Raw genomic sequence first — 21,844 nt, forward strand, 5'->3', positions numbered from 1 at the left:
GTGCATGCAACTTCTCTGCTTCAGGAGCAGCTTTTACCCTTTTTAAGATGCCTACTAGAGAGAACTGGAGAGCCTAGATGGCAAAGGACGTAAGACTGACACACCTGGGTGTCAGTGAGCAGTTCTCTGATATCTGTCTTCATCTGACTTTTTGGTTATTTCAAGGTGATGTTGATAAGGGTCTATTGCCATTCCTCTGAAAGTAACTGTGATTATCAGTCAATTGTATGAACAAGATATGCAGGGTCCTTCTGTATGCTGACAGTTCAACACACTAAGGGGCAGGCTGGGCTGGGCTGGGGACATCTGCCCCCCTGGCCACTCCCATAGTGCACTACCTTGGGCTGGGTCACTGGGCCACCTGCATTTTGTCCCATTAAAATAGGCTGCTAAATTGAGTCTTGCCCCCCAGGCTAAAATTTACCAGCCCTCCCCTGCTAAGGGTGGAATTCAATTGGCCGCCTTACTGCTGAAATTAACACGGCCTCCACACTATTACCGATTGTGACAGGATGAACCACCTATGCCACCCTGTCTGGTGTTGCTGGGAACTGGCTGGGTTTACTTTGCCACCTTTCCTGTTCTTTATCCCAATTGCACCCTCACCATAGTAGGAGGGGCTTACAATGCTGGCACCACTGGACTCCTTAACGGCATCCAGAACTGTGTTCCTTCTGAGTAATTGTTGCTGCTAGTGTACCCCCTTGCTGATGCACCTGGGCTGGTACCCCCAACATCTTCCTATAGATTAGGGTTGCTGTGGATGGATCCCCCCTGGACCATCACACTGGCCAGAGCTGCTGGGTAGTGGTCAGAGTGGTGGTTCTGGAAAGCTTTTCCACTTATTTGTGGCATCCTTATTCACATAGTTCAGACGTTTCCTTTCCCTTTATCCAGGCAGGATACAGGTAACGACCTGTTGTGTTTTTCACTCACATTGAATAGACTTAATTAGCCTTAATGAGGACTTCAGACTCCTCAAACAAATACTCAGACATATACCTCAGAAATAAATGCATTTCCTCTAGCAATGTTACAAACAAAATCGTATATCTTAAGAAAAGTGCACACAATATAATAAAAATCAGTACATTGCAATGATACAAACTGGTGCCCTGCACTATTTCTTTTAAATAAATTTTGCCATAACTTATTTATAATTGATCCAGCCACACCGATATTAAGGTAATAGTGCGCGTAATTACCGTTAATACAGTCATTTCAACGCCGGCTTTTTGCTTGCGGCTCCCTGAACTGCGAGCAGAAAGCTGGGTTAAATTTACCGTATTAACGGTAATACACTTACACGTTTTTATTGTGCAAAGCTTTAAAACGTGTGTGTGTGTAGGGGGGGATACAGGAAGCAGCACCCCAAAAAATAGAAACTGGAAAACAATTTACGTAAAAAAATATTTTTAAATATATAGCTCATAGGTTGGCCATTATAAACCCCCTTCTACCCTTTACTGGAGTTAATTCTGAAATTTGTTCTGTTGATTTGAATTCTATTTGAGCAAAGGAAGATTGGAAGAGACTGGCAGTGCAGAATCCTGATCTTCACAATGCAGAGATATTCTGGAAGTGCCGGTAAATCTGGATGACTCTGATAACCGGAGCCCGGCTTGTGTGCCTGCTGCCTGTAGATATGAGCAGTCAGGGACTGGAGTGCCAGAGTGAGAGAGAGGAAGGAGAGGACAGTCGTGCGTGCATACACAGTGCACTATTGGAACAACATTGTTCCATCATTGAACAAGATTTGTAGTTCACTTTAAAAATCTCGTTCAAGGATATAATTGGCTTTGGAACGATAATTGTTCATCGTTGCAGGGTACATACTACTGTAATATCGGGCCAACCAGTCTTTTAGTGTCTGATTGGCCCGATAATCGTCTGAAAACACAGTAATGTGTATCCAGCCTAACTAATGTCCCTTTACCAGATGACCCAAACTTTTACCGATTTTACCATAATAATTTCAAGATAAGCAAATATAAACATTCTTTATTAATTCTTAGTAAATTGTCTGAGAACCTCAATACCCATCCTGGGTCAATGATATTTTTCTAATGGAAGATCTGACTCTCCACTGGAAGTCGTTGGATAATATTCACCACAACCTAGCTACACTGACTTCAGTACAAAGACTTGCTATCATACATCTCTCTTATGATTAACTTGTAACTGCTCTAATTTAGTCAACTGCTGATGCAACTTCTTGAGTTTTTCTACATGAGCTTATATCTCATGTCTAGTCTTTTGAAAGAAAATTAGAGTAAGTATAATGGATAACTCATGTGATTGCAGGCAATTTCCTGACCTCTGACATATTAATAGAATATGTGAAAAATCTTCTGTATCATGTCAAGGTGGATCTGTTGGTTTGTTTGGTGCCTTGCCCTACTCTATTCTCTTTCACCAGCCTTATAGTCTACCTATCATAACCTCTCCTCTTTTTACCTAATGGAACTTGTTTCCCCTGAACCCCCTTACAACCTTCTCCTTCCTCATTACCTGCTCCCTCATCTTCACCTCTTTGAAGTATTCACTCTCCTACCTTAGAAACAAGCCTTTAAAATCATGTAACCATGTGAAACTCACAATGTTACATTATATACTGTATATATGTTTAATGTTTGCACATTGTCATGTACCTGTTTTGCATACTCTCAATCCTGTTCAGCCCAGACTTTTAAGTGGGCATCTGAGACCACCTACCAGTCTTTTAACAAAACAGGGTCCTTACAGTAGGCTCCTTGACCAGCTTCTATTGCAATCCCTTGTAAATCCTTATATGTGCCTTGGAGTCTCCCATTAGACTCTACATCCAGTCCTGTGAACTCTTAATTGTACTCTTGTCAGTTACCTTGTCCTCTAATTGTATTCAGCTCTCAGAAGACAGACCACTGTTTGTCTCCAACTGTCCTCTTCTTTTCTAATGTACTTTACACTGAGCTACAGAGGGTAGGTAGAATTGGCAATTTCAGTGTCTACGCTGCCTACACAACACATAAGGCTTGTTCCTTGGACACAGGGCCTAATTATCCAGTAGGCTGACTAGGGGCAAGGTATTTGGTGGGCACACCATTTTTGGGGGTGATAAATTGGGACAGTGAGAGGTATAAACTGAAATTCATTTTAAAAAATAAGAGAGTAGTTGTTCTCAAGTAAAAAGAAAACATAAAAAAATGTAGTAAAGTTTTAATCTTGACGTATTCCCATGATAAAGGATGAAGACAATGAGTCATCCTTGGGGGCGGGCGCTTGAGGCTAAGCAAGTAGGAGTGGCAAGGAAGGCGACAGGTGAAGGAGTAACAGCCTCCTCTGTTGCTATGCAGTTCTGATTTTTATTTTAGTAAAACAAAATGACTGACAAAGATTGCGATGACCCCTTTAAAAAGCCAAGTGAAGCTGAGTTTCAAAAATATGGGAACAAAAATATTGGGGTGGGACAGGGTGAGGGAGTGGAAGCAGGATTTTAAATTATGGACAAGAACGTTTTGCCTGGTGTGGAATGAGAGGGGACGTTACTAGTGTTTTAGCCTAGGGCGGTCTGAACCCTCAATCAGACCCCGCTTGGACAAGTGCTGTGAGGGAAGTAGAAACATCAAGCACATGATCCTTTCCTTCTTTATTAATTTTATACAATGAGGGTAAATTATGAGTGTAAAGCATGCGCCTTCTTAATTCAAATACTGTTTACAATCTATTTGTGTGTGAACGTGCCTGATGTTAAGCTATGTGTGTAGATTTTGAATATAATACTGGCTGCATCTGCATGTGTGTAAAATTTTGCATCTTCTGATGGGAGGAGCTGGGTGGAGCTGGGTGTTCTTTGTGGACTGCAAAAGTGACATTACATTTTCTGAAAGGGGCAGATAAAGCACATTTAGGGGGAAAAATTGCTGCTGAGTGAAGGACCTGAATTATGTTAATGGAAAAAAACAAAACAGGCTCAATTTATATGTATAACACATTTTTACAAATGTTATAAAAACATTGACATACAAGTGTCACATGAAATAAAGACAGTCCTGACGGTCCTGGTGGTCTCGTGGTTAATTTAAGACCTAAATGAATCTAAACTGATCAGTATTTTAGAAGAAAACTTCAGAAGTTTAAATAAATAATTGGTAAAAGGATGAAGTTTTAAGTAATGTTTTCACTCTTTTCACCATGTACAGAATCATTTTCTGGTAACAGTCCCCTAAACCAGAATGTGGGCATGCACCTCTGTATGTGCTAGGTGAACAGCTAGCATTTGTGCACACAACGAATGTCAACGCAATGCTTTACACGTTCTTTAAATTATTATCTATAAAAATCAGATTTTGGTGAAATTAGCTGTTTAAATATGTATTTATGATTTCATCTCTCAATTACAGGATAATGGAACACTTTTCTCTGGAGCCCGCAGGCTCCTTACTGAATCTAATGTTCCAAGAGCAGGTAAGTCTAGTAAGTTTCTTTCAAACCAATACATTTTGTCTTGTCACTGATTTATAGTGATTAAATTAATTAAATGTCTGCCTCCACTGTATGTAGGTCACAGGAGTTCTTTAAGATCCTTTGCACAATGGCCCTTCCTGAACATTTACAGTTCTAAAGAGATACCTACAAATATTAATAATACTATATTTTTTGCAAAAAACGTGCTTCTTGCCTTACCCTATGTTTTACCATTGCACAACATTAACTAAACACGAAAAATGAAAACATATATGAAATACAATGTGAAAAAATACCTATCCACAAACTTCCCAATATTGAAACCAATCCCAAAGGAGGGACAACCAGCAACCAGGAGAACCAAGTCATTTAATAATAACCACCAACACAGCAAATTAAATGAAGTGGACTCAGATGAATGTATAAAACTAGTGTTTGGATACAGTAATGCTTCTAGCTAAATATTTTTAGCAAAGATTCAGTTTTTAGCTGAATCCAAAATATGAATTCTGTGCATCCCGAAAGTTAACCCTTAATTTAAATTAAGCAAACTAAATATAGTGCACAATTAATTACCACAAGTAAAAGCTAATGACGTTGGGAGTAGTATGGACTCAAAAATACGACGGCATACAGTGAACACTTAACAGATGAGTTCTACAGTAAAAAGATTTGTTTTGGCAACCAATCAAAAGTCGTCCCTGGATTGGACACAACAGTTATGATGAGATTATAGCAGTAATTTCAATTAAAAGCCATAGAGCTGCACTCTTGAATCTCTCCCGTTAGGGAGAGAGTCGAGCAGCGCTGAAGGTTATTGTCAGAGGTCACAGTTATATATGCGAGATAAGACTGTGCTAACTAGAGCTAATGGTGGGAGTCCAGGGGTAGGGATTTACGTACTATTATTGGGAAGGGAAAGGATTTAGTACAGGGATTATTTAAAGTGGAAAAATGTTTAAGGAAATGTATTTACTCCTACCTGCAGTTGGTAGCTAAACTGATTTACAGGTTTGCTCTTTATAATAAAAACTTCTCAGGTTTGTGAATTGTGTTTAAGCATATCTTGGTTTACTGTATACAATAACATGGATTTTACCCTGTTTGTAGATTCCTGCCCGCAAGATTGCCTTAATGGAGCACTTTGTACAGAAGCTGGTTCATGTGATTGTGAGACTTTTCAGGCACAAGGAAACAGATGCCAATATGGTACAGTAATTATTACATCAAGTATATTCAGCCAGTGATCTCTATTCACTTTACTATTTCTACACAGTTTTCAGTGAATAGTATTGAGATGGGAATTTCTAAAATATGGATACAATATGTAAAACGATCTGTCATCCCCAAATAAAACACATATTAGCATCTTTAAGTCAACAAACAAGAATTTGTCTAGATGTCTGAATTATTTTTGTAGTTTAAATAATACTTTGTAATGACCTTTTCTACAGTTGTATGCGTTCTATGCCTTCTATGTTCTGTTTAGAGGTGCAATTGACTAGGTTCGGAGTATTGCCCTATGTAAAACAAATTGCAATACAGTCAGATATGGGGGAAGTATTTCTCACAGAAGACAGATTTCTACAAACTTTTAATGGGTGTCCAAAACAAAACTATAATATTTCTTAATAGCCATAGAGAAAATTTAAGACGTGAAGGAAACTCGCCAATACTCTAGGTCAGAAACTACAGGCAATTTTGGCAAGTTCGAAAAGCTTACTTTTAGCTCCACAGATCATGTAACCAAGAATTAAAAGGTAGTGAGTATCTGGAGAGATATACTATCAATGTATGGTAAGCGGCACTGAAAGGTAAACCTTTAATAAAGCCGTGATGCTTGAAAGACTCTACTTGCAAGAGCCACATGATATTGAGTCCTGAGAGTCTATTAGACAGATATCTGCAGACCTGACTTTCAATGTGGGAAAATACTCTACTTATGTTTGCACCACCTGGGCTGAATACAATTTCTGAAGCTTAAGGCATAATTAAGCAGTATATAGTGTAACCGGGCCAGAGGAACCAGTGTCATCTCCTGGTTTAGATGGTAGTGAACAGCAGCAGAGATGTCACACAAGTCCAGGGTTCTTTGGTACAACTGGCCTCAGACAGTTTTATTAATCAGAAAAGTAAAGAAAATTTCAAAATAAAGACCATGTCTGTCCGGCACTAACTAAACACACAAGAAGACCCTCTCTCCTGTGAAGGACCTTGTGTCCCACACACATACAAAACATAGAGATAATTGCTCACCATTTGCAGAGTCTCTCAGGAGGCATTCATCCTCCTCCCCAGTTCTGAGAGACTGAATGTCCAGCCTAAATGCTTTTTAAACACCCACAAACAGGTGCAGTTGCAAATCAGCCTACACTTAAGCTGTAGGCCCAGAAGACCAGGAATGGGCCTGATGAATGGAGCCCACCTTCTCTTTCCATTCATGACCACAGGGACCTTTACCAGTTTTTCCTACAGCTGAGAAACACATTTTGGGAAGCTTTTCCCACACACATAAACAATCTCCCTATGGTTTTAAAGTACACAAGGCAGAAAGCCTGGGGCATATATAGTATCTATGTGCTATTCAGCAATTTACCAGATCTTCTGCCACAATAGATATACACATATCATTATTAACACATATGTTTGCATATGTATCTCATATATATATATATATATATATATATATATATATATATATAGTTGCATACATTAGGCCTGTTTTATTTTCGTATGTAAGTCTACCTGCATGGCGTATATTGCATGAAATCTGTCTGCATGCGCTGGAATGAGACTTACGCCAATGAACGCAATTGCATGCAAATGACAATTATGACTGCCTACAATTTGAAGGAATGGATGGGGTGGGAAGGGGCAGACGGACGTAGACAATGTACAGTAATGGTATGTTGATTGTGTGCTCACACAGATGTGAACGATTCAAGTTCTGGGTTTCTCTTAACTACGTGTGTTTTTATCTGTATCATTTGCACCAGCTACAGAGCAGGTATAAGTGCCTCATTGATAGTGATACCTGTCACGGCATCGTCCTTGTATTAAAAACTACACATATGCATGTCACTAGATAGCACTGAACACGTGTTTGCAAGTAAGAAACTATAAAAATGCATTTTATGTATAGTATTTGAATACAGGCGTATGTGCATACAAGCTACGTGTATTTTTTTTAAAAAACAAGTTGCGTTTAGGTTACATCCGAAGATGAATCAGGCCCATTAAGAATATTTGTGCTGCAGAAATCAATGTGATTCTTTACTACTGATATATGTGAAACTTGCAGCAATTTAAAAATGATGTCTTTATTTCGCAGTACCAAATACTGGCAAAGGAAGAGATGGGATCTGCAGAACTTGGGGTCAATACAATTTTGAAACATTTGATGGTATCTATTTTTACTTCCCGGGAAACTGCTCTTATATATTTGCCAGAGATTGCAGTATTCCAGTGCCTAAGTATACTATATGGGTAAGTACACATGACCAAGGTTAAGTAACAGAAGAAAAGTAGATAATATTTTACTCTTATGTAAAGATGGGAAAAATTTCCACAGAATATTCTGTAATTAACTGGATAATTTTTAACATTCCACTGGCATAATTTGATTTCAAGTGTTCCCAGTCCTACACCAACAGTACCATATAGAGGAATGAATTGAACTTATTTGTCCTAGCTGCATTCATAGACTATAAATCATGCAGAATGCCAATGTACAAAAAAATCTCTACTTATATGCTGTGTGTCCTTAAATCTAATCATAGAACCTGCAGAAAAGTTTTGTTGTCACAGGGGTCTATTTATGAAGCAGCAAAGAGCTTAAAATCTGACAAAAGTGCCGGAAAAAGGCTCTTTCACAGCTTTGTCCCATTTAACAAGGGTTGAACACCAGAGAAAGCAGAGATTTCTCCAGCCTTAAGCATCTTTCAGCTGTTTAGCACGGTCCCTGTGAAGACACCAGGTTTTCTGGTCAAATTCTACCCACTTCACTCCAGCTGGCCACCCACGGGTGCCTTCCTATGCCAGAGAAGTCTACCCAGTACCTTCTAGGATTCGTATAGTCACTCAGGAAAGTGCAGTTAGAAAGTAAAGCAATACATTTACTGTAATAAAAACAATCACTAGATTATTATGTACACACAGTAAATAAATGCCAGGCAGGTTCACCACATCATCTGTCCCTTACCCCACTAGTTTAAGGAGTTACAGTCACCTGGCTGTCCAGACTTGACGACCCATGGATCTGCCGATGTATTTCACTGGTAGAGAATGACAACTCTAAAACCAGCCACCCTGCAGGTTCCAGTCCCAGAATGAATATCCTCCCCCCCTGGAGTGGCTCCTTATATCTAGGGTCTAATTTCCACAATGTCTACCTCTCCCTGGGTCTATCCTTCTTAACCATTGGTGAGTGCTGTATCAGGGGGTTGTAGGGGGAGTGGAGATGAGCTGTATTTCCACAGAAGGTCCCGTGCTGCAGTGGTATTCTGTAGAGCTGGGGAACAAAAGAAAGGACTATAAAAAATACTTGCTATAATCCACATTTTGTGAGAAACGAGGGACTGTAATGACACTGTATTCAAATACATATACATTAGTATGGAGTTGATCCCCCTCTTGCAGCGATAACAGCTTCCACTCTTCTTGGATGGCTTTCCACAAGATGTTGGAGTGTTGTGGGAATTTGTGCCCATTCATTCTGTACAGCATTTATGAGGTCAGGCACTGATGTTGGATGAGAAGGCCTGGATGGCAATCTCCATTCCAGTTCATCCCAAAGGTGTTCGATGGGGTTGAGGTCAGAGCTCTGTGCAGGCCAGTCAATTTCTCACACACCAAACTCATCAAACCATTTCTTTGTAGTCCTTGCTTTGTGCACTGGGGCACAAAGTTGGAAGCATAGCAATGTCCAAACTGACTTGGTATGCTAAAGCATTAAGATTGCTCTTCACTGGAGATAAGGGTCCTAGCCCAAACCCTGAAAAACAGCCCCATACCATTATTACTCCTCCACAAACTTCACAGTTGGCTTAATACAGTCAGACAGGTAACGTTTTCCTGGCATCCGCCAAACCAGGATTCGCCCATCCGACTGTCAAACATAGAAGCACGATTTGTCACTCCACAGAATATGTTTCCACTGCTCCATATTCTAGTGTTGGTGGGCTTTACACCACTCCATCCGACATTTGGCATTGGTCTTGGTGATGTGAGGCTTGCATGCAGTTGCTCAGCCATGGAAACCCATTTCATTAAGCTTCCGCTGAACAGTTTTTGTGCTTACATTAATGCCAGTGGAAGTTCAGAACTCTTCAGCTATGGAATCAGCAGAGCGTTAGTGACTTTTATGCACCATGTGCCTTAGCAGTCGTTGACCCCGCTCTATGATTTTACTTGGTCTTCTGCTTTGTGGCTGAGTTGCTGTTGTTCCTAAACGCTTCCACTTTCTAATAATATCACTTACAATTGACAGTGGAATATCCAGCAGGGATGAAATTTCACAAACCGTCTTATTGCAAAGGTGATATCCTATCACAGTACCATGCTTGAAGCCACTGAGCTCTTCAGAATGACCCATTTTGTATCACAAATGTTTGCAAATGGAGACTGCATAGCTAGATACTTTATTTTATACACCTCTGGCAATGGGTCTGATTGAAACACCTCAATTAAGTAATTAACAGGTGTGGCCAAATACTTTTGTCCATATAGTGTGTGTGTGTGTGTGTGTGTGTGTGTGTGTGTATATATATATATATATATATATATATATATATATATATATATGTAGACTCTCCACCCATTCCAAAAATAAAATACGCACACACAAGTGTTGGACTTGCCCACCAGGATACCAGGAAAATCACCTGTGGGCCCTGCCCTTTACAGAGAGAGGCAGAGCACAACCAACAAGCCTTCTCCTCTTCCCATTCTTAATTTAAGCTTTGCTTAGTGTCTAACCCTGTATAGGCCAACCCGGTTTTCCTAGTGCATGGAACCCCACCTTACAGCCTTGGGCACTGTATGCTTGAGGTGGCTGGACCCTGCCCCTGGGACCAGCCACTTTGCAGCTTGTGTGCAGATTGTTTCCGTCTACTGTTCACAACCCTCTCTCCCCTGCTGTGTGTCCCAGCCCTTTTTTCTTCCACTGCTGTGTGTCCCTGCCCCTCTCTTCCCTATTGTGTGTCCCCGCCCCGCTCTGTCCATGCTGTGTATCCCTACCCCTGTTTACATGGCTCTGCTCGAAAAGGAAGAACTATGTGCACCTAACTGTAGTGCAGCATTGCTCATGTATATGATGGGGATAGGAAGAGTTCGTGAGCAGCCAAGCACTATCTAAAATTATAGCCACGCCTCCATGCACGATGGTCACACCCACTAGCGGCGTGGCGTGCAAACCCCTCTCTACAAATCATACTTTTGCTCCTGTCCTGCACAGGCTTTCTACATCCCTTCAACTCAAAGTTGTCCAGAGAGTGCTGATAATATTTTTGTATAATGTGTTGGTCTCATCAAATGTGTATAGACATACCCTAGTTTGGTAAGTGTGTATCTATGACTACCAGTTTAAACTGGATAAAAGGGCAGCTGCCACAAACAAACCATCAAAACAAAGAAGTAAGGAAAATGAATATGAAATAAGTTGGAACCGATAAACCCTGAGCAGAACTACAATAGGCTTGTTCTTCCCTAGCTATGTATGGTGGAAACAGCCCTTGTTTAGGTTCTCTCATATCTATACTCATGTATTAACAGTTTTATATTTAACAGAATATAAAGACAAACTATGTGTAATGCTTTTTAGGCGTTAGAGACATATTTACCTTTTTAGTTATTCTATTGCTTTAGGGTTAAGTAAGAGTTAGAACAGTTCCTCTTTATTGATAATTCCTTGTTATTCGGGTATATACCTATTTAACATTTTAAACACACTAATATAATGTTTATATGTAGACAACATGTTTATTTTAATACTCTAGTATTACAGTATTAACTGCTATCTGGTACAAATGTAAACCCTGATTGTGTTTCAGTTTGTATGTCACTATTGGGATGGCCTGGGATTGGCATTGTAAATGATTACACCAATGGTTGCTGAAAAAAAAGTTTTTTCAGTATACATAAAGCTACTGCATTTAAGATAGTTCATAGGAATCTTACCACTGCCATTTAAAGAGAGACACAAATGCCAGAGTTGCAGAATTTTGTACCAGCATTTTATGTACAGGCTTGTATCATGTACAAGAAAAAACAAACACCTGGCTAGTGAAATAAACAATTGCAAAGCTACAGTAAGAAAAACTATTGATTTATGTGTCATATTTAGGTTCACAACAGTCCTAAGTGTGACGGTTCTGTGTATACTTGTCAACGGTCAATCAGTATGTTTTTCTCAAGCCAAGAGGAGATCACAGTTTCTGGTTATGAAGTGAGGAAAGGAGGTGTAAGGTAAGATGACTTCTCATCAAACACCCGTTTTCCTGCTAACTCGTCAGGGCCACTAACTGAACAACCATACCATTGTTTTATAAAAAAATGTATTTCTAAATCAAAACTTCACTCAGAAATCTTGACTATCTGGAAGAAACAGTCCTACTTCTTACACATTTACCACCTTTTCTAAATGGTTCCCCCCTCAATACCCAATGTAATCAGTATATATATATCTTGCTTTTTTGCACGTTTGTAGTTCCACCCATATATAGGTTATTCTGCAGACAAAGATATCATAGGAAAATGAGGACAAAATCACAATGTTATTAACATTACTTTTATGTGATTTTTTACTTGCCTAGTTATCTTATTAATAAAGACTATTATCAAAGACCAAGGGCTAGATTTACTAAGCTGCGGGTTTGAAAAAGTGGAGATGTTGCCTATAGCAACCAATCAGATTCTAGCTTTCATTTATTTAGCACCTTCTACAAAATCACAGCTAGAATATGATTGGTTGCTATAGGCAACATCCCCACTTTTTCAAACCCGCAGGTTAGTAAATCTAGCCCCAAGACTTTATTATAACTTATGACTGAAAATACCATTAGAAGATAAGCATAAATAATTTATATTTTTGTAATTTTAGCCTGAAGCAGCTTATGTTTGTGTAAATTGAGTTTATTCCTAAAATGATGAATTAAATATAGACTTTTTTGTTTAAGAACATGGTGCAAAGAGCAATGATGTTGGTAGAGTAATGAATATTCATATGCTTTTTTTTAAAAACAAAACAATCCGACAGACAACAGAGACTAGAAACTGACAGTTTGCCAAGATATATGTATCTTTAAAGTAAGAAGCAACTTGTTTGGTAAATAAAAATCCAAACCCTTCTTTAACTTCAACATACCTGGAAAATGTCCTGAATTATCTGCTGTATTAGGCCAACAGTGAAAGTCAGAGTCTTAAGAAAAATGGCTGTTAGCAACTCCGTGACATTCACAGTGACCAAGGTCATAATTTCCAATCTTTGGAATCAGGACAGGGGCATGCCCTCTGGGGTGTACTTAGTGCTTCTGCAGTACTAGGCCACCTACAATTCCCTTACCTCCGCCGAAATCACCTTGAATGTCGCATGCACCAATGGCAGGTGTGTGCTGAGCCTGCACTCACTCACCACTCACTCAAAAATGTGTGACAAAGAGATGAAATCTCTCAGCCAACTCCAGAAATGGGAGAAGTTACCACAATGCAAGCATGCAGTTGTATGCAGACTTTTTTTTAAACTGATTAAGACTCTGAAGACAAAGATCACAGATTCAAGGCAAGATTAAGCACAAAGGGTTATATACACAAATATGGTAAAGATTATCATGTCACTTTTGCTCCAGTCACAAGATAAACTAAATTCATAACCATGATGGCCATGGTGGCTCTATGGAAGATGAAATACTGCGATTGAAGCACGTTACACATTGCAAATTACAGAGATCATTCTATGGACTCAAGCAGCTAGAATATCGACCTCTAAGATGAGAAAGCTTTATTTGAAGGAATGGTTCACATGAACCCAAGCTGATATATAATCATTTTACAAGTGTAAATATGAAAACTGGATATACCTGCTTCTCTTTGTAGATTATGTGACATGCAAGGAATCGTAAAGTTAGTTAAAATTCTCAACACTTTGAAACTAAGGACATGGAAGATACAACCTTAAAATCCAGATTCAGAAAGAGGAAAATGGACGCTTTCTACTTAACGATAGTGTTAGAATCAGTACAATGCTCAACCAGTTTGGGATGACAGAAATTAAAGGTACATCAACACTGATGATTACAGCATATTTTACGATGGAAGGAGAAGATGGCCTTCTACCTAACAACGAGAGGTACAGACAAATATTGGGGGCATTATGGTATGTGACAACTACTACGCATCAAGGAATTGCAGCTGGCAATTCTTTCTAGATGTAGGAGCATGCCTCACTAAAGTAATTGGATTGCAGTTAAGACAGTCATACAATATCTTAAACAGACTTAAGACATGAATCTGGAGACATCCACAATGGATGTCATTAAACGCCTGGATTGGGCTGATGACTTCATGGGTCAAAAGTCAGCAAGTGGTTACTTGTTCTAGTTAGAAATAAAGTTAAATCTCCTGTTCCAGAAGATTATTTGGTTGTGCCATCTTTTCAACTTATAGAGGATCTCAGAGAGCCAACAGTTATATATAAAAATAACCAAATGTCTACCAAGCTTGCAACTAGTGAGAAAATCCATGCTAGAACCAAGCTTACTAATGTCAGACGCCACCATCTACATAAATTAGTAGAACATGATGTGATTATGTTCGACAAGATTGCAGCGAATAAAGCCACTACCAAGAACCAAGCTTGAAGAACTCAAAACCAAGATAGAACTAACATGATAAGTAGTTGTCGAGTGTGGGTGTTAGAATAATGGTTTCTCATATGTCTATTTCAACAACTACTGTAGTTTATGTTTTTGTTAAGTTAATAAAATTAAAAATGACAGAAGACAGGAAACTAGAAACTGATAGTTGACTAAAATGTGTGTTGCTGCAATGTGAGAAACAGCTTGTAAGATTTGCTCTATAATAATTTAGATTATAATTATAATGATTATCTGCTGCTAACAGATCAACTGCATCCCATAGCTGGTAGGTTATCGTAAGCTGCCCACTCCATATTATTACTAAGTGAGTGTGGGTGATACATTCGGTGCACCAAGCAAAATACACTTGATACTGCTGATAGCCTTATTAAATGTTGCTCCATATGTACATAATTGATTTTACATTATGATAATTATCCCAAAGCATTGATGATAATGTTTACAATAGTAATTTAATTTTCTACAAAATGTATCTTCAGCTTTTATTGTATACCTTATTCACATCAAATTTGTTCTGTAGCTGTTTTTTAAGTTTTAATTTGTTTTTAATAAGTACCTACTGTTTTAGTGCACCTAAAATATGTCTTTAGAACAGTAGGAGAACATGCATTGGAGTCATGGAATGATTACAGTATTTCCTTACCACCTCTGCCAGGTTGTTGCTGCCACAAACAGTGGAAAATGTATTTATTGAGAGACTGGCTGACTATATTCTAGTGAAGACAACCTTTGGATTCTCTCTTGCCTGGGATGGTGGTTCTGGAATGTACATCAAGCTGACTGAAGATCATAAAAGTAAACCTTGTGGCCTGTGTGGAAATTTTAATGGCAACTGGTCAGATGATTTGATCGTACAGCACAGTAAGTTGTCCAGATTTGTAATAGAGAGGTGGTAAAGTGTTTGTAATGCCTGTTTTAAATGTTCATACTGTGTATATTATCATTTATCATCATCATTTATTTATATAGTGCCAACAAATTCCGTAGCACTTTACAATTGGGAACAAACACAGTAATAAAACAATAATGGGTAATACAGACAGACAGAGAGGTTAGAAGGCCCTGTCCGCCAGCTTACATTCTATAGGTATTTCAAAGCAAACCAAGGTTGTGCTATGGGCTCTAGATCTTCATCCCTTTGGTGATATATTAGGAAGAGTAAACCTGTGAACTAGGAAGAAAATCAAATGTCTGTCAGGATTTCAAAGACTGCAGTCTTCATGGCTCTATCTATGCTTTGAAAGTTGTTGGACAATTACTCATTTGTTGGACAATTACTGAGCATCAGATATATTTGATATGACATGGCATATTTGGTGAACTCAAATCATAAGGGTGATTTACAAAAGTGCAAAATGCTTTTTTTAGGTATAAATATCGAGGGCATATATAGAAGCATATCCACATTCCTTTTTTGAGAACTGTTCCCAAACAATGGGAACAATGACATGAAAATGAGCATGATGAGAAGAGTAAAAGTCTAGATGTTCCTACTACTACTATTTTATAAACACCCCCTTTATTAAGCTAATTTTTACAGTGCCCTGAACCAGCTCCTCCCACTAGAAATTGCCACATTTTCAACCCTTGTAGACAATGCCATCTTGATGCACAAATAAATGCGCTACTTGTAAATGGCAAAAATAAGTTCATGGCATCACAAAACAGCATATGCACTGTGGGGTGCATTTTACATTGACCTGTTACTGAGGTAACAATAATGTGACTAATGGCTTATATCAAGTTTACCTCATTCACACAATGTATAAAACTATAATAACAAGTTTAAAAATCCATAGTGCATGTGCTGTTTTGTGATGTGAGGTATAAGCCATTAGCCACATTATATCATTCTATTCCTTTATGTCCATGTCTGGATGACAATAACAGACGAGAAGCAATTACAAAATAATTTATTCTTTGAATAAAGCATTTTTTTCAATTGCTTATATTGTATAAAGATTTGTTTTATGTTTTTAGTATTTTAATCTACTTTTTGCTATTTCATTTTATTATTATTTTTAACTAGTGTAGGTCATGCATCCGGTTACAGACTGGCCCTGCAAAGCAGTAAGTTAACTCATACTGCTCTGAGGCAGCTGAGTATCACTAAAAAGACTCTGCAGCATTTAATAATAAATTATGGCAACAGGTGATTGTGCAATAGATAATCAGCCCTGCTGCCATATATTAATATGTGTATGCTCTTCCAGCATATATTTGGGATTATTCTAATTTCTGTCCATAGACTTTAACAAAACAACAGAAATACACACATTTGTAATTTATTTAATTAAAAAGGTTATGCTACTGTTTCCTATCAGCTGACTGCTGATAGTAGTACCTGATACTTGTAGTATATATATCCCCATTATGTTACTATTATTATTTAATAGTATTTTTATTTATGTATGTAGTGTAGAACATGCTGTTGCTGCCTTTTTTTACATGCTTTTTTAGTTTAGTTTATTTGCATCAGATCACATAGAACCCATGTAAAACGGCTACAAATTCAAGTGTAGGCAATGTCCCTCCATACATGGAAGTATGATTAATCATAAGTACAAGAACATTAAAGGACCTCCCTATATTTCTTATCTGTGACCATCTGCATTATTTAATTTTAGATTTAGTGCTCTCCCAGAACATACTACCATAGAAGAAGAAAAAGGTTCTGACATGGACGCAGTCTAAGAGATTCAGAAAATTATAAAAAAATATATCAATGTTTATTCTTATTTGATAAATTATTACAAACTGTGTATTCTTTGAAAAATATAATTCAAATGTCATAGAAAGTGTCAAAGTAATACAAGAATAGTCAATGAAAAAGCAAACGTTCTCAATATCTGGAATCAATGCGTGTTTTAATACTGGTGATCTTATTATGTTAAGACTGTTACTCTGTATATTAATATACTAAGATTTTGTCTCTTATTATCTTAGCACAACTTGATATCCCAGTGGGTAACATTCTATACATCAATATTCCATTTATCACAAACTTACTGGCAACTGCCTGTCTGTGATGCAAACCATTTTGAATATTAAATGGAATTTTACATGTTAATATCTTCACTATTATGATAAGTGTATATCCCTTCATGTATCGCAGCAGATTCTTCTACTTAGTAGAGTACACTTATATTATACATACATTCACAGTGGTATTTACAACATTAATTTCATGCATGTGATTTCTTACAATTTGTTCAGCTGTAAATTATTTTAAGAGAATGTGGAATCTGCTACATATTGACCTTTGTGAAATGGCTTTAGAATGGAGCCTCCGTCTTAATTAGAAATATTTTTCTGTTAATAAATTCCTGTGCATTTGAGTAAATTATTATTATTAATATGCCCATATAATCCCTTCTTAATAATTATGACAACAGTATAATAAACATTATGAGTTACAGTACTCCAATTAAACATCAATAATATCACATCACTCCCTGAACCTACATCCCGGTTAAATATCTAAAATATAGCAGTATATATAATGAAAATAAATTACATTTGAGGGAGATAAAAGGGACATAAGCAATTATAATTATTAAAAGGGGATTATACAGATACATTAATAATAATTCACTCAAACCCATAGGAATTAACAGAAACATATTTCTAACTAAGGCAGAGGCTCAATTATAAAGCCACTTTTCAAAAGTACATAATAATGCAATCTCCAAGGACATATATAGCAGATTCCACATTTTGGCAGACACTTTAATAGCTATGCATTATCAGAATTATTAAAATAAATTACAGCAGAAGAAATTAATGTTGTAAATACCACCTTGAATGTATGTATAATATAAGTGTACTCTACTAAGTAGAGGAATCTGCTAAGATACATGAAGGGATATACACATGTTATAATAGTGAAGATATTAACATGTAATATCCATTTAATATTTAAAATAATTAGTATCACAGACAGGCAGTCGTCAGTTAGTTTGTGATGAGTGAAATTTTGATGTGGAGAATATGTTACTCACTGGGATATCGAGTTTTGCTAATATAATAAAAGAAGAGACAAAATCTTAGTAAATAACTGTTTTATTACAGTATACACAGTAACAGTCATAACATAATAAGATCCCCAGTATTAAAACACGCATCGATTCCAGATATTGAGAACTTCTAATGTTATAGCTTTAGCTTTTTTAATTAAATATCTCTATATTTTTTTGACACTTTCTGCTATATTTGATTTATATTTTGCAAAGAATATATAGTTTGGAATATGATAACAAATAAGAATAAACCTTGATATATTTTGCAATATTTTTGTGGACCTCATAGAGTGCTTCAATGTCAGAACCTTTTTTTCTACTTTGGTTACATTCCCTCCACACACAGGAAATAGATTCCTCATACATATAATTTGTAGGGATTAACTACTGTGAATTTTCTATAAAAAAAAAACCTATTTATAATTTCAGTTGATATAGTATTAAAAAATAATTTAAAAGAATCGTTCAGACAAGTGATTAATAAGCATTTAATAGGAACTTTCCTTTGCAGTGGTCCAGACAGAACATGTTCTTATTATTATACATATATTGCTCTTGAATTTGTTGCCTTTTTATATGTTTTTTTAGAGTATCTGATGCAGATCTGCCAAACTAAAAACAACATAAAAAAAAAAAAAAAAAAGAAATAGCATATTCCACACTACATACATGAATAATTATGCTATTAAATAATAGTAATAATAGTAAGAGCGGCATCACATCACCCGACTTGGGAATTAAAAAGTGTAATATTATATAGTGCTTTATACACAGATCATCAAAGTTTTTCAAATACAATAATTGAGAATATTACAAAATTATTTTTCCAACAGGTTTTAGCTCTAATGATCCATTCATTACAGGTTAATTATCATAACACTGGAGAGTTGACATAGAAAGTGTAATTTTAAAAAGTGCAAAACTGTAGTCCCATAGTGCAAATGCTGTATTGGAATGTCATGCACCTATTTTTGCATCAGTACGCCATTTGTTTACAGGAAGGGCATGTATTTGATAACCAAGATTGCAATGTCTATTGGGTGCAACATTTTTCATGTTCTGACCTGGCAGATTGGGAGAGTTCCTTCCCTGTCTTATATTTAAATTAAGTAAAATATATGGTTGAGCAAACTCTTCTTTTGCTCTGTGCATATTCTCAAAACTTATACTACATACTGGGTTGCATATATTTAATTCTCTAGAAATGTTACATGAATTATACTTAATTTTACAAATACTGCAAAGGTGTGTAATGTGCTGAACTGTGCTAAAGTGTTTTTAATATATGTATAAACTTCTGTAAATAATATCTGTATAAATAGTGAATTCTGTATCTCTTCAGTGTTCATTAGGAATGTGCATATTTTTGCATCTTCTACTGTAAGTTATTACAGATAATAGAATTCACCTGAGATAACTGTGACCTGTATACAGCCTCATGCTTTATATGGGCACAGAACTCCTCAATGACTTCTAATATCCATATAATTTACAGTAGAGAGTGCATTATCTCACATATAAAGAGTCAGCGGAAGTGTCAGTCAATTTTGAAGTGCTGTACATAGGGCCGGTGCAAGGTCTCTAGGCGCCATGGGCAAAGTTTCAGCCTAGCGCCCTCCCCCCCATCCTCCAGCGAGGCTCTGACACAAAATTGCTAAATTTTTCTCCCACATAGCTTGCAAATCAAATATATATAGAGTATGACATGGCAAATAGTCATTTTTATACCATAGAAAAAAAGACTACTTGCCACTTCATGCTCTAAAATAGTCATCTTGCTCATGCATAGTGTGCAAATCAAATATAGAGCATGAGGTGGCAAATAAAAATCAACACCCCCTTCCCAATTGGGCTTTGGGTACCCCTTTTAGAAAATAATAATAATAATAATAATAATAATAATAATAATAATAATACCAAAAAAATTGTAGATACTCACTTTTTTTTCTCCTAAAGGCTGGTTAGCAGATTCAGGGGACCTCTTCAATGGCTGCCCACCGCTCCTCGGTTTCTTCATAACAAACGAGAGGGTTGGAATGGAGCGGTGCATGCTGGAAGGGGTGGGAGGCGTCGGGACATAACTTTATACACACTGTCTGTCAGTGACAGAGACTGTTACTGGACCGAGGCGCCAGCCGGACAATGAGAATGTCACATGATCACTGTCAGTCAGTGATCATGTGAGTGCGTTGGGCGGCTCGGGCGCATTGATTTGGAGAAAGAAGAGGACTATGGCAGCCACTACAAAAGAGCAGCAGGCGCACCTCCGCCGCTGCACTTATGACCCAAACCGCTGACTAATTTAGAAAATCTAGTCAGCGGCGCCCTGCAGGTCCCGGCAACTGCCTAAGGTTGCCTAAAGGGAGCGCCGGGCCTGGCTGTATAATGCCCAGTGGTGTGTGTGGGCTGGTATACAATGGTATTCCATACCGCCATTTCTACTACTGCCTTCATTGTAAAACTATCAAATACCATTCGCTTACATTCTCCATACCGCCACTGCTCAACTTCCACTTCGACCACTGATAATACCTATTATGCCAATGTATGTTATTACATGTCCATGTAAATAGAATTTACATATTGTTTATGTTTCCTATACAGCAGGAGAAACTACAGAAGACATTTCTTTGTTTGCAAACAGTTGGTATGTTCAGATCCCAGATGAACCCATTTGTGTAGCCACAGTCTCCGATTATCCAAATCCTTGTTCTCAGGAGTCCATTCATGAGGTATGTGTCGACTGGAACACATTATGGGGATCTACAAAGATACATATATTTAAAGTATAATGTTCTTCCCTTTACTTAGATTTTCGTCAAAGAAATGTGATACAATAATTGTCAAAGTCTTCTAATTACTATTTACTAGTGCATAGCTAGCTATTCATTCCTCTCAGTACATTGTGATAGTCTCAGCAAGTTACATGTTGATCTTGTACGTGTGATTCTTACACAGGCAATGTTTCTCAAGTGTCAAGTGCTGTTACAGTTTCCTTTTCTAAGCTGCCACGAGACAATTGACCCTTATTCTTACATTGCAAGCTGCATGAATGATCTCTGCAAGTAAGTGTACAATATTTACCAGGTTTAAACTGATTAATCTGTCATCTGTCATACGTTCCCCGATGGTCGTAATCCTACAAACTGTCCCACTTTCAGATTCTATAGTAAAAAATGCATTAGAGAGCTAGTATATAAAACTTCATGTTAAAAACACAGGAGAGCAACCCCTGCAGTTTTCTTCATCACAAAATATGTTTCTATAATGTTGAATTTTGCCAGTTAAAAACTATAATTGTCATACTGATTTAAGCTTAGAAGGTGCAACGTAGCAGTAAATTATTGAAAATATAGTTAATTATTTTTGTTGTGTGGTTACATGCCAAGGAGTCCTATGGTTTCTCAAAGCATAAACTATACTGCAACTTAGTTGCTGTTTCCAATCACAACTGCATATAAAACAATATTGTGCCAGCTAGTAAGTAATGATGAAAAACTTTGCACA

General features: G+C 37.4%; 1 protein-coding gene across 1 annotated transcript in view; it reads left to right on the forward strand.

Annotated features, from left to right (window-relative positions):
• Nucleotides 1-21,844, forward strand: part of OTOGL (otogelin like) — a 212,548-nt gene that overhangs the window by 32,627 nt on the left and 158,077 nt on the right. The window contains exons 2-8 of the mRNA XM_075205981.1: nt 4,383-4,446; nt 5,557-5,655; nt 7,778-7,932; nt 11,789-11,910; nt 14,974-15,179; nt 20,945-21,069; nt 21,296-21,402. Of these exons, the coding sequence (XP_075062082.1) occupies nt 4,383-4,446; nt 5,557-5,655; nt 7,778-7,932; nt 11,789-11,910; nt 14,974-15,179; nt 20,945-21,069; nt 21,296-21,402 (878 nt within the window). The remainder of the gene's footprint in view (nt 1-4,382; nt 4,447-5,556; nt 5,656-7,777; nt 7,933-11,788; nt 11,911-14,973; nt 15,180-20,944; nt 21,070-21,295; nt 21,403-21,844) is intronic.

This window comes from Mixophyes fleayi, chromosome 4, assembly GCF_038048845.1.
Source record: "Mixophyes fleayi isolate aMixFle1 chromosome 4, aMixFle1.hap1, whole genome shotgun sequence".
NCBI classification, from domain to species: domain Eukaryota; kingdom Metazoa; phylum Chordata; class Amphibia; order Anura; family Limnodynastidae; genus Mixophyes; species Mixophyes fleayi.